The sequence below is a fragment of the Sprattus sprattus genome (assembly GCF_963457725.1).
Source record: "Sprattus sprattus genome assembly, chromosome: 16".
Classification (NCBI taxonomy): Eukaryota; Metazoa; Chordata; class Actinopteri; order Clupeiformes; family Clupeidae; genus Sprattus; species Sprattus sprattus.
In genome coordinates, this window is record NC_137914.1 from 27,952,112 (window position 1) to 27,965,812 (window position 13,701).

Below are 13,701 nucleotides of genomic sequence, written 5' to 3' on the forward strand. Positions count from 1 at the left end.
ATCTTCCATTGTGAATCCCACAACACCGTCTATACCACACAAATTCCGTGTAAAATAGCCTTTTTAGCGACACTCTGGGCCCATAACCTATTGAAGTTGCATGGGTTTATTTGCATGTGACTGAAAACCGAAAGTAAAGGTTTAAAGCATAATACAGAAAAGACACTAGGGGGCAGTATTACACTCTCTTGACCAATGTCAAATTACTAGCTTACAACAATTCAGGCGGAAATACGTAGGCTGGTGTCACCAGGCTAGACTTTCAGTACACAGCCCTTGAACTTCTGTCTTTCTTTTCTTGCTTTGCTTAGCAGTACAGCAGGTATAGGTGGAACTGTATTTTTCGGCTTCACTTGTTTCACTTCTTGTTTTAGTTATATGCCTTGTGGAAGACTTCGGTCTCCTGCAGACAGTGCACGGCAGAGTTCACGCAGGAAGGTAGGTAGACAGGAAGGCAGGTAGGCCATCCAGTCGTTTCATTCGACACGGATGGAATGATTGGACAGGCTTTTTACAGCCCTGCAACTGCCACGTTTTTTTTTCTTCTTTATATTGCCAGATCATATGATTTATTCATTGCTGTGAGGTTGTCAAGAGAATTTCAAGAAATCTAACAAAAGATGCTTCTAAAATAAATAGCTTACCCTGCCTTTAAATGATAGATTGATGGTAGATCATTCTTCATGTTTCTAAAGAAAATACCATTTACCAGAAGGGAAATTAATATCTACTGTGTATCATTTTAAAGTGGGAGAACATAAGGAAGTCTTGATCACGGATCATTGATTAAGACTTGATCATCACAGAGTGGGTTATTCTACCTCACGTAGGTGAGAGTCTTTAAAGAGGGTGTAACTTTACCTCACGTAGGTCAGAGTCTTTTAAGAGGGTGTCACTTTACCTCACCTGACTCAGAGTCTTTTAAGAGGGTGTAACTTTACCTCACGTAGGTCAGAGTCTTTTAAGAGGGTGTCACTTTACCTCAAGTGACTCAGAGTCTTCTAAAAGGGTGTCACTTTACCTCACGTAGGTGAGAGTCTTTTAAGAGGGTTTCACTTTACCTCACATAGGTGAGAGTCTTTTAAGAGGGTGTCACTTTACCTCACGTAGGTGAGAGTCTTTTAAGAGGGTGTCACTTTAACTTACGTAGGTGAGAGTCTTTTAAGAGGGTGTCACTTTACCTCACGTAGGTCAGAGTCTTTTAAGAGGGTGTCACTTGAAAGGAATCTGCCCTGTTCCATTGCTGAACTCCGTAACTCCTCTGGTATGTTGCTGGATTTAACCACTTCAATCGGAAAGATTAGAGAAGGTTTTTTCTCATAGCCACTGACAAATAGTCCTAACACAGTCGATTCTGTCAGGTTGTTTGTATCGCCACCCTGTAAAAAGAGAAGGGGAATTGCATTGACACGTACTGATAAAGAACTCAAAGCACTTTACAGATGAATGCCTCAGACACTCCTACACATTCACACACCAATGGCAGAGGCTAAGGTCACAACCTGCACATCATGAGAGGTTGAGAGTTCAGTGTCTTGCTCAAGGACACTTCTACGCATTCACACACCAATGGCAGAGGCTACTATCTAAGGTCACAACCTGCACATCAGGAGCGCTTGAGAGTTCAGTGTCTTGCTCAAGGACACTTCGACACTTTCGGATTAATGAATGACTGAACCACTTTCGCCCCCAGGTGGTTTGCTCAGCAGTGTAGACATTGCAAGTACCCACTTCTCACAGAGCCTAGTAGCTGATAGATGGTTTGGCTAAAGTAGCTAAATCCATCAATCTAACTCCAGATACCTACTCTACTACTCACTACACTAGAGAAGGTATCTAGGGTATCAGCCTGCTCTGAGTACGAATCTGATACCAGTACACTTTTGTAAAATCAAACTTTAAAAAAAAAAAAAATATTTATACCATGGCTTTGTTGTATCCCCAGTTGTGATGCATTTTTTAGAATGTAAATGAATGGGCCTCATTTATAAAACGTACTTACGCACAGAATTGATCTTAGACTGTGCGTGCGATCAAATCCACCTCTAAGTACAGATTTATAAAAACCGTCTTAAACGTAGAAAAGGACGTATCTCTACGTCTGGTTTCAGTTTGTGTAAGTACATTTCCTTGTGGCAATACTGGAGTACTGCAGGAATTCAGAACTCTCCGAGCGCTGACACGCAGTTTCATCATCATCATAGTCAGTAGTACCACCGTCACCATCAGGGCTAATGGTGAAAGGCCACATTAATGTTTCGCTCAATAAAATCAATTAAACTATTAGAACAATTCACGTCTAATAGGTATTCCGTTTTAATTTCACAAGTGTAAAACATTTCGCTAAATCTATAGCCTATAAAAAGTCTAATAGTGGCTTAGTTTCAGTAGAAGATATGGCTGCATTGGCGTTGTTAGAGGATATTGCCAACTGCGCAATAAGGAGGGAAAGGGTTTTTCATGATCACGCAGACTTTTTGACACAGGATGATGTATGGCTGATAAGCAGGTACCGCTTGCCGAGAGCGTTGTGCCGTCTACAGAGGCGCACCAAATGCAACAACACGTTCAGGTTTGGTCTGTTCTCGGATTCTTGGATACAGGAACGTTCCGACGAGAAATTGGAGACCAGTCAAGCAATCCCCGTCATCATTAGGCAGAATTTCGCCCTATGTTCATCCCAGTATTATCCCTGTATATGGCCGCAATTTATTAGATTTCCATACAGTGCCCAGGAACAGCATAATGTGATAGAGGATTCCCTGCGTGAAACAGGGTTCCCAGTGTATTCTCATCCAGATTGCGCACACTCAGACAGTCTAGGAAGCCCACTTCAATATAGCACATGCCCGGGCGCGGTTGGCAGTGGAGCGCAGCAAAGGCATGCTGAAGGGAAGGTCGGCGATGGCCGGCGAGGCCCCGATGCTGGAGCAGCAGGTGCTGCTGCCGCAGATGCGGCCGCTGGTGCTTCGGAGACGTGTCTACTTCATGTCACATACTTTGATTTTGCCATTACGCCACCAGACAGGCTTTCTAACAATGTTTTGGCCCGCATCTGCTCTTCCATCAGCAGAACGTCGATGACAGCCTCACTATATGTTTCTTGCTTGCCGTTGTCAGAGAGTTTGTGCATTGAGGATGCGCTCTGTTTGTGCATTGATAATATGCTAATTCGATTAAATTGGGGCGTTTTGAGGGCGGAGATTCAGTTGCGCACAATTCCACGGTCATTTGTGATTTATAAACGAAGGATTGGCGTACACGTGGTTTTTTGTGTGTACGTTTGTTTTCTGTGGATCTCACTTACGATCATTTCAGAAAATGACTTACACAAAATGTAGGATGGTTTCTAGGCAACGTTTTATAAATGAGGCCCAATATCTGATATTTGCACACCATGATGCAGTTCCAAGATTTTGACCCTGTTACACCTGCCACATTTGTTCTGATAAATTCATTTTTTGAAGTTGAATATTTTTAGACCCACTGATTATAAAGGAACACCATTCTGAATTCTGAAATAAGTTGTATTACAGCTTTACTACATCTAGGACCAAGTTACATGGCAAACTCCCTTGTGGAATACTTGCCCTCAAGAACACTGCGATCATCTAATGCTGGTTTATTGGAGGTTCCCAGCAACAGCCGTAACAAAATTAGGGATGCAGCCTTTGTAAATGTGTCAATTGCGCTCTACAGTGGACACAAAACATATCCACTATTCAGTGGTGGTCCGTCAGGGCCTTCAAGGCCTTCTCTGCTGGCCTAAACATCATCAGAAAATAAATGTAATAAAATACATTTCATTTTAATATTTTCTTTTCATAAATATGTATTAAATTATTCCCCATAGTCCATTATCTTCATTTCATAGCTTCCAGCGTTGTTAATTTATGTTAGAGCTTTCATCCAATCATATTTCAGCTATCATGTGTTGCCACGCTCCAAGAAATCTTTCCAGAGAACAGAAATCTTCCCTGAGGCCTTCAGAATTCACATTGAAGGCCCGTGTACATCTGATTGGTTATCACAACTGGCTGTTTCAGTTCATTTAAGTTGAATGAACTGAAACAGACAGTTGTGACAACCAATCAGATTTCGAGTTGGCGACATTGGGCCTTCTAGAAGGCCCGGAAGATTTCTTTCCTCGCGTTGAACGTGACACGTAAACGTCCTTTGATTGGATACTGAGGCAGACCGGTGCAGTGCTTCAGTGCTCAGTTTAGCTGGCTAATGCGAAAACGACGTACATCGTTTCAATGCTTATTATGCTAGTTGTTTCAATTGGTAAGACTAAATATAATTACATTAACCAACTCAAATAAACTAGTTTACACCAACTTGATAATTCCAGTTTTTGATACAATAACAACGCCATTTTCAAGACGGAACTTTCAAGAAAAACTGGATATCGTGATGGGAAGTTTAATGAAACTGCTTTGCAGGTGGGACAATGCGACGTTTAGTGGACAAACTTGTTAAAGCTCACATAGGCTACTTTCGGTGGACTTAATAAAACTTTGTAGACTAATCCCTGAAAATCGCCTTTTATTTTTAAGTTGTGACAGTAATATCCAAGCGATCATATAACTGAGAGTTTACTACTCTTAATGTATTGTTAATACGGGTGTATTGATTTTAAATGCTCCGGAAATATTAATAAAGTCTGTTGTACTCGACTATGTTAAGGTGATGCAATGCTCACTTATACTGCCTTTCTGTATAACTATAATGGTTCGAGAGCCATGGCGTCGTAATGATGGTATTAGGAGGTGGATTCACTCAGTTTAACATCGTGTAGGACATCGCTGAAGGCCTAGTCGTGAAATGCACGGACCGCCACTGCCACTATTACACTGGACACTTACAAGAGACACAACCCAGTCACAGAAGAGCTTGGTCACTTTTTTGATGTCCTCATCTTCAGATGGTGAACGTAGACCTTTAACACTGACTCTCTGGTCCTCTTTCTCCCAAGACGTCTTTGTGTCTTTTAATTGGTAAGGGTTCCTTTGATTGGGTTCCTGTGGCCTGCATGTGACAGTACACAATGCACGGTAAGATACACAGAAAGGCACTAAAGAAAAATTCACAACAAGTATTTCAAGGCCTGATCCAGTGCTTAGTACCCAGTGGTGTCCACAAAAGCACTGGAAATTAAATTAACCACGCCCACCCCCGTCTTGTCCTGCATCACCTGAATACTAACACCTGCAGACTGTTAGGTAGCCTAATCAGCCGTAGGCTTGTTAAAGTCTCTGTGTGCTCTGCCTCAGTCTAAGGTATTGTTTCTGTGAGAACTCTACTGAGCCAGACGTCCTACACCAGGGCTCTTCAATAGGAGGCCAATAGGAGGAGTAAGCTCCGGTAGCCTCTTTCAGTTTGTGACTTTTGCTAATTGTATACTCTCACGTGCAATGGGTGGCGGTATGCACCTATATAGGTAGTGGTATATTTTTTTCCTACTCTGATAAATATGGCCAGAAAACCTTTGCCTGTAAGTATTTTCTTAAACAGTTGATCAGTTATTACTTAGAAACATTACTTCTTGTGGAAACCACTTGTAATGAACCGTAGTTTGTTCGAATTGTTTACTTTGATGAATATACTAAATGCTAGCGCGGTCTCAATGAAATTTCCCCTGAAAGTTAGCATTAAGCTAACGTAATTTCTATCACAGTTAAAGATGCAATGCTAAGTGATTGTTTTTAGAAACGAATGTTACGAGATGAGATTGCCAAGATTACTCTGTATGTCTGCTCAGTTTTACAGTGCTTCTTAAGTAATGGTTTGAAAAGAACTTCAAGCTTCAGACTTTCTCTTGGGAAAACTGTTATCTATCTGCAAAGCCAATTAAGCAGGCTAGAGGAACCATGCCACAAACAGAGAAGCACGGGCAGAATAGTAAAAAAATAATTGGTGCACTTGGAAGTTGTTTGCCAGTTAAATGAATGCAATTCTAAAGAACTGATACAGTTCACCTGAACTGAGTGAAATTTGAAACACTTTTCCTTGATATACCATGCACTTTTAAGTTGTTGAAATTCTATTCAGTTCCATGCAATGCACTTTGTTGGTGGAGATACATTTGATTCAGCCTGTCACTCAAATCAGTTTAATCTTAAATATTGAGGATAATGACCAGTAAAGTTGTGTTGGTACATCTATGTACAATGAAGTGCATGTTTTTGTTAGGTAATTGCATTTATTCAATTGTCTGTTAATATGGCATGGTTATTGGTTTCTTTATAAGTTACCGTGATTACTCATATCCTCCGGCCCCTGACTTTGCCTTAGTTTCAAGAACCGGCCCCAGCTCCAAACTAATTGAAGAGCCCTGTTCTACACAAATAATAAAAGATACTAGTAACTGTGTCTTAAATGAGGAATACTTGCATTTCATCCACAGGTAATTGCAATGCCTCATCCTCTTTAACTTGTGGCAGAGTCCTCTCTGAGTCACAGATGTCTGTGTGCTCCTGTGTTTCACATTTCAATGCTGACCTCTTCTTTGTGTACATGTCAGGGTCCAGTACGGAAAGCACTTCGTCAAATAACTGGAAAGAAAGAGGAGGTAGATTTACCTGTAATTGAACTGAATTTACTCTGTTAACAGGCAGTTAACAAGCATTGTTTTGCATTCAGCCTATGCTAACCATTCTTAGGATAACAATTTGTAGAGGACCGTAAAGTGAAATCTCCCATTCATACCTACTCACCTCAGGGGCCATCCCACTCTCCAGGTGGGGATAGAGAGCAAGGGGGTGCTGGGTTAGCTGGTCCTCCACAGCTTCCACATGCTCATGACGCATCTGCTTCAGTGGGTTCTCCTTGGAAAAACAAACCTGCTCTTTTGTGAAAGGATTCCTCTTCACCTTGGCTGGAGAACATGGTCCTCCACTCTTTCCAAAAACTACAGGGGATGTATTACATTGGCTTGAAACAAAATTGTCTTGGCCAGCATCTAAAGGATATCCATCTCTGAAATCATCAAGCTCAGAGTTTAAAAAACGCCACCGCTGACCATGCAGAGCCCCAGATAATTTTTGCTTGTTTTGGGGATCTCTGTGACATTTGATGAACAGCCTTTGTTTATACCTGTGTGAAGATAAATCAGTCAAGTTGGTTGTTTGTGAAATCTGAGGAACAAGTGATATTTCAGACTAAATCGCTAAGAGACTGCTCAATGTTTTTATGGACTATTTTCCATTTAGGACTCTGGTCCAGCCTCAGAGGTGGAAACACACAAAGTCTGAAGCTGTTCCCTAAACACATTTTTTTTTTTTTTGTGGAAAAGTGCCATAAACTCATTCAGTGGGGAATGTTTTTTCATTAGTCTTTCAGATGTTTCCACAGATGAAGCAACGCCTGAACTCATGGTCATCCTGGAAAACCCATCCATCCAACACAATATAGGCCTACACATAAAGATCGCCTCTTCATCTCTCACCACAACCAAAAACCTGAAACTCGAAGCGACAAACCTAGGTGTTATGATTGATGACCAGTTAATCTCTCCAACCATGTTGCATTGGTCTACCAGTCATGGAGCTTTGCTCTGCGTTTTATAAGCTTTTTTTTGTTAACATGTAGCTATTACAGACCTAGCTACATTTAGAAAACAGTCAAAGTTAAAGGCCGGTCACTCATGGGACAGTACACAGCAAGCCCATCACTGCCCAAATGGGGAAACGGTGCTGAAGGCTAAGCATAGGCTAACCCACTGTGGGCCTATGTAGGATTTAGGACGGCCACGGTAAGTGAAGAGTCCAACATAAATGTACTGTGGACCCTTTGTGGGCTAAACCCAAATGGGCCTGTTTCAGATCTCCAAGGACATGGCATGCCCAAATAATTCTGTCTACAGTAATCCCACAGTAGCCCACATAGTGCGGAGGTGCCGTGGGCCCAATAGAGGCTATGGCAACGTGGGCCTTCATAGTGAGGAGGTGCCGTAGGCCCAATAGAGGCTATGGCAATGTGGGCCCACATAGTGAGGAGGTGCCGTGGGCCCAATAGAGGCTATGGCAATGTGGGCCTTCATAGTGAGGAGGTGCCGTGGGCCCAATAGAGGCTATGGCAATGTGGGCCTTCATAGTGAGGAGGTGCCGTGGGCCCAATAGAGGCTATGGCAACATGGGCCCACATAGTGAGGAGGTGCCGTCAAAGGTCGACTAGGAGCTCGAGGCCACCCTGGGAGGATTGAATTTGTATAAAAAGCTTCGTCGTGGAACTCTTGGCTGACAACTGGTTCACACTAAGACCTGCACTTGGGTTCCACCTTGCTCAGTGTGATGCATGCTGGTTTAGCACTCCAGCTGCCTAGGTTTAATCCCTGACTCCAGCCTCACACCCTGGTCGCAAGTGGGCATTCCAAACTCTGGTTGCCTTTTTATCCTCCCTGTATGCCTGTTGTCAAAGAGTGGCTAACTACAGTAGCTCCGTATTTGCACACAATACAACATAAGTTCATAATTTGTATATTTGCTTTCTGTTAAAGGTGTTTATGTTCTTTTGATGTGTAAATAGATGCTTAGTTGAGTGTGTTGCTTCTTTTTTTGTGTGTGATCTAATTGTTTTTTTTTCTGTTTTCTATTTGTTTTGATATTTTATTGTGATTTTATTGTGGTCAGTGTAAGCTGTTTTTAAATGTGCTTAATAAATAAAATTGACTTGACTTGATTTGATATCTCTGTACAGCTTAAACAATGAACTGGAAACATTTCAAACAAATTGCAGTGTACACCATTGCTGTGGATGATGTTTCTGGGGAACTCAATCCTTGCATCATCTGTCAGTCAACATTATCCTTTACTCCCACTGGTGGTTACTTCAATCAGTCAGAGCAAAGACTATTTTATATTGGCACCCTCCCACTTCTCATTGCTAATAGTCAATTTGTTTTCCATTGCAGCAAGTAATCGAATTTCATTGACATTATATGGTTTCTGGTAGCTACATTGCTCCTAATTGCTCCCTGTGTGGACGGGACTTTAATCTTAACTATTCTGCATTTCATATTGTTGAAGACGGTACAAATACATGGATTTCATAGAAAACTAAAATATCTGTATGGGGCACTCAATACCAGACACTGCCAATGGGTGTCAGCACATTGTTATTCTTTTTGTGTGCCTACAAGGTCACCAGGGTTCATATTGCTGTTTCTTTCCTAAACCCGAGTCTGAGTTAGTGTCCCTGGGCGGCTATCCTACTCCTAACCCCTTCCCTTACCTTATCTGGGTTCATATTCAAACCTTACCCTTATCTGGGTTCGAAGGGGGTTAGCCCCCACTCCTTAATCTAGATAGCCTGTGGAATACCATAGTAAAGTGAGATCTACAGTGGGGAAAATAAGTATTTGAACCCCTTGCGATTTCACAAGTTTGGCCACTTGCAAAGAAATGTGTGATCTATAATTGTAATGGTAGGTGTATATTAACAGTGAGAAACAGAATATCAACAAAAAAATCCAGAAAAATGCATTTTATAACATTTATGACTTTATTTGCATTTGATGCAAAAAATAAGTATTTGAACCCCCAAAACTGACTGACTAAAATGACTAAGTACTTGGTGGAATAACCCTTATTGGCAAGCACAGACGTCAGACGTTTCTTGTAGTTGGTCACCAGGTTTACAAACATCTCAGGAGGGATTTTGGTCCAATCCTCTTTCCAGATCCTCTCCAAATCTTTAAGGTTGTGTTTTCAATGGGAAGGAATGAGGGAATGAGGTTCAAGCCCAATATTCCACGTTACATGGCCCCATCCATAGTCCCCTTGATGCGGTGGAGTCGTCCTGTACCCTTGGCAGAGAAACAACCCCAAAGCATAATGTTTCCACCGCCATGCTTGATGGTGGGTATGATGTACTCTTGGGGTCATATTCAGCATTCCCCCCCCTGTCAAACACGGCAAGTCGAGTTGATGCCAAAGAGCTTGATTTTGGTATCATCTGACCACATTCTTTCTCCCAATCCTCCCTAGAATCATTCAAGTGTGCAATGGTAAACTTCAGATGGCCCTGTACATGCGCTTCCTTGAGCAGGGGGACCTTGCGAGTGCTGCAGTACTTCAAAAAATGACGGCGTGGTGTGTTGCCAATGGTTTTCTTGGTGACTCTGGTCCCAGCTGCCTTGAGATCATTCACAAGCTCCCCCTGTGTAGTTCTGGGGTTATTCTGCACCTTCCGAATGATCACTGATTCCGCACGAGGGGATATCTTGCATGGAGCCCCAGACCTAGAGCAGGTGACAGTTGTTTGGTGTTGCTTCCATTTATGAATAATCGCACCAATAGTTATCTGCTTCTCACCAAGTTGCTTGCCGGTGGTTTTTTAGCCCATTCCAGCCTTGTGCAGGTCTAAAATCTTATCTCTGACGTCCTTGGACAGCTCTTTGGTCTTGCCCATGATGGTGAGGTTGAAGGTGTGAAGTATGATTCTTTGGACAGGTTTCTTTTATACAGGTCATCAGTTGAGATCAGGTATACCTTGTTAGACCTAATGAGGACTAATCTGTGTTCTTTTTGGGCACATAACTGGCCATTGGGAGCAAGGATTATTGCTGTTTGCTTGGGGGTTCAAATACTTATTTTTTGCATCAAATGCAAATAATGTCATAAATCTTATAAAATGCAGTTTTCTGGATTTTTTTGTTGATATTCTGTTTCTCACTGTCTAAATACACCTACCATTACAATTCTAGATCACACATTTCTTTGCAAGTGGCCAAACTTGCAAAGTCGGCAGGGGTTCAAATACTTATTTTCCCCACTGTATGCTTAGACAAGCAGGCAGTGAATTGCTTAGATACAGATATGTATGTGAAATATTTTATTGTGTATGACTGAAATTACTCTGTTGGTTCTCTCCATTACAAGAGCATTGCCTGCAAGTGCTGATGGCTGTGAAAACACTGGTTCTCACCCAGTGGCGGTTCTACAGGGAGGCCTGGGGTGGCCCGTGCCCCCGTAGACATGTCCCTGGCCACCCTTGCGGCCACCCCATGCTGACCAAATAAAACAAAATATGAATTTATTATGATTTTACAACGAGCGGTACTAGTGCAACACAACGTTCTACACGGGTAAATTAAATCGGCGCACCCTATCACTGTAGTATGCCATGTGTGGTGCTTTTTGAAAAGAGGAGCTACGATTTAAATGTTTGGCTCGCTCCGTTTCATTAATGGATCGCTGTTTCTTAAGAGGAGCTGGTAGTCTGCCTGTGCCTGTAGTGGTAACAATAGTGATCATATACAACTGTCTACCGGCTGAGCTGGTGATTTTTCTGCCACATGAAGGCAGAGAAGATGGAAAATTAACCACAGCGTTTTTTTCAAGAACCAAAAGATGGAAATATCCTATGCCTGTTGACTTTCCCAGCTGTTATATATTGTCATAGACGAACTGAACGAATTTGTTTTCACGACCACAAGAATTTGCGTGGGTCATACGCAGTCTTTAAAATCACTTTATTAATTCCAGGATAAAAAAAGAGTCAGTTCTCGAGACATAGTTGCTGTTATCTGCCAGTAGGTAACATGTCTAGCTATAGATTGCTTTATATTCCTGCGCTAGTAAGAAGCCTTTGATTGCTAGCTCTTGCTGCTGAGTTTTTAAAGTTGACTTCAGTGTAATTAATTTAAGATATCTCATGATCAGAGTGTTTTCACTGCTTTCAACACTGCTAGCTACAACAGTTAGCAAGCAAAGGCTTCTTGCTAGCGCAAGAATCTTAGATCAGCAGTAGACTAGCTAGCAGCTAGGTGTTATGGGTACCGACCGTTACTTCGGCTCGGTTCATACAAAGACATATGTAGCTACTTAACGGAGTTTTGGTAAACGGTTGTCGTGAATATGACTCTCCTGCTGTCAAATCAGGACCAATCAGAGAAGAGTCACTCTTGCTTTGGTTCCCGCCCACACAGTGTCAAAAGTTGAGAGAACTTTTGACAATGCTCTGTATTTGCACCCTGTACTGTATTTTTCATTTTTTATGGCCCTACCTCTCTTACACCTGCACTCATTCTTATAATGTTAAGTTAAGTTATTGTTTATATGTTTTTAAAGTAATATAAGTTTATAATCTTAAAATATAATTTGTTGCGTTTTTTTTATGTGCCCCCCTGGTTAAACCCTGGCCCCTCCTTGGCCCCCCTAGTAAAAATGGTCTAGAACCGCCACTGTTCTCACCATCATAATGTAGCCTATATGGGTCTAGGCTATATCAGTGTTTCCCCTACAATGATATTAGGGTGGCGGCCCGCCCCCCCAACGGCCCCGCCCGCCCCCCCTGGAAGGTCAAGTAAAAAAAAAAAAAAAAAAAAAACAAATTTTTTTTTTTATAAATATAGCGCCAGATCACAAAATAAGTCATTGAAGGTTACCTTTACCATAAAACATGTAAAATTATACTTATTGACTGCTGTCATTCAAAGAAACACATGAACATCATAATTCATTTAAGTGTTTGTGTCCGTGTCCGCCGCCGCGGCACATCCGCCGCCGCGGCGCAGCGCGCCGCGCCCCTGCCGCCGTCCCCCTCCCCCCCCCCCCTAAGCTGTAAACCTAGGGGAAACACTGTATATGCATATTAGGCAACCTACTAGAATCCCTAGCTCTATCCACTCCTTTTGTCTATTTTCTTCCCCTAATACTGTAGTCTATCTCTAATGTGGGTTGCCGACTACAGTTTTTCAACCATGGCCCCGTCCCATTACCACCACTTCACCCTAGCACTTCGCCCTTCCACTTTGTTTGCGCGTTCGTGTGAAGGGGTAGGGTGTCCCAATTCTTTTGGACCGAAGGGGAAGTGTTGTTCAACCCTTCAAACGACCCCTTCAAACGGAGTGAGATCAGAACCAGACTACGGTTGAAGGGAAAGATGACATTTCCCAGGATGCCTTGCGATCACCTTGGTTACCAACTGACTCCAAATATTTTGAAGAAAGATGGCTGCCAGTGCAGAAAAAGAAGATTACAAATCTATGGATATCTTCGCAAATAACTATTAAAAACACATCGGGATATTTAGCTATCATTAGCTATCAATTTCATTATGCAGAATAATATTCCTTACAGTTGAGTAGAATATGATTGTTAGAAAAAGATCGCTATTTCACAAATGAACGTCTGTCTATGCTGCTGAGTAACGTTAACGTTAGGATGTAGAAATTTTATGAAATGTGGGTAGCCTATATGTTTGCCAAAACCTGAAAACCTGACATGTTCAGAATCGCAAACATAGGAACACTGTTTGCCTTGAGTTTTTGGTGAAACGTAGCCTACAGTGGAGCTGGATATGAGTGATCGAGTGGTGTCCCATTTCTCAGGTAAAGATTTAAATCCCTAAACACTTCTCACTCCGTTGTGAAGGGGCACTCCGCAGTGAAGGGCACTTCGATGACGTGGTAGGGTGAAGGGAAGATGAATGGGACGGGGCCCATATCTGCTTGGTGAAGTCTTCTGCTTACATTTACCCGTTCCTACCAAACTATTATGCATCATTTTCTACTCAGCTAATGATACATATGTTTATTTTGAGAGCCAGACGATTTACAGTAGTCCTGCACAGGTGCGAACCCCTTAGAATTAAATTTGGGTCATGGAGCAAAAAAGGTTGAGAACCACTGCCTTAGAGGTCTCAGAAAATCTAGATAAATATGATAAATGTGATCAGATCTTTCTTTAAATCAGA

At 42.1% G+C, this 13,701-nt stretch overlaps 1 protein-coding gene across 1 annotated transcript; it reads right to left on the reverse strand.

The window, feature by feature from the left end:
- Positions 1–1,172: 1,172 nt before the first annotated feature.
- On the reverse strand, positions 1,173–13,450 carry fam47e (family with sequence similarity 47 member E; the record flags this gene model as incomplete). The annotated part of the gene is made up of 5 exons (XM_080853873.1): positions 1,173–1,379; positions 4,869–5,031; positions 6,505–6,557; positions 6,720–7,098; positions 13,368–13,450. 5 exons carry the CDS (start codon positions 13,448–13,450, stop codon positions 1,173–1,175), a joined length of 885 nt encoding a protein of 294 aa, XP_080709999.1.
- Between the last annotated feature and the right edge of the window lie 251 nt (positions 13,451–13,701).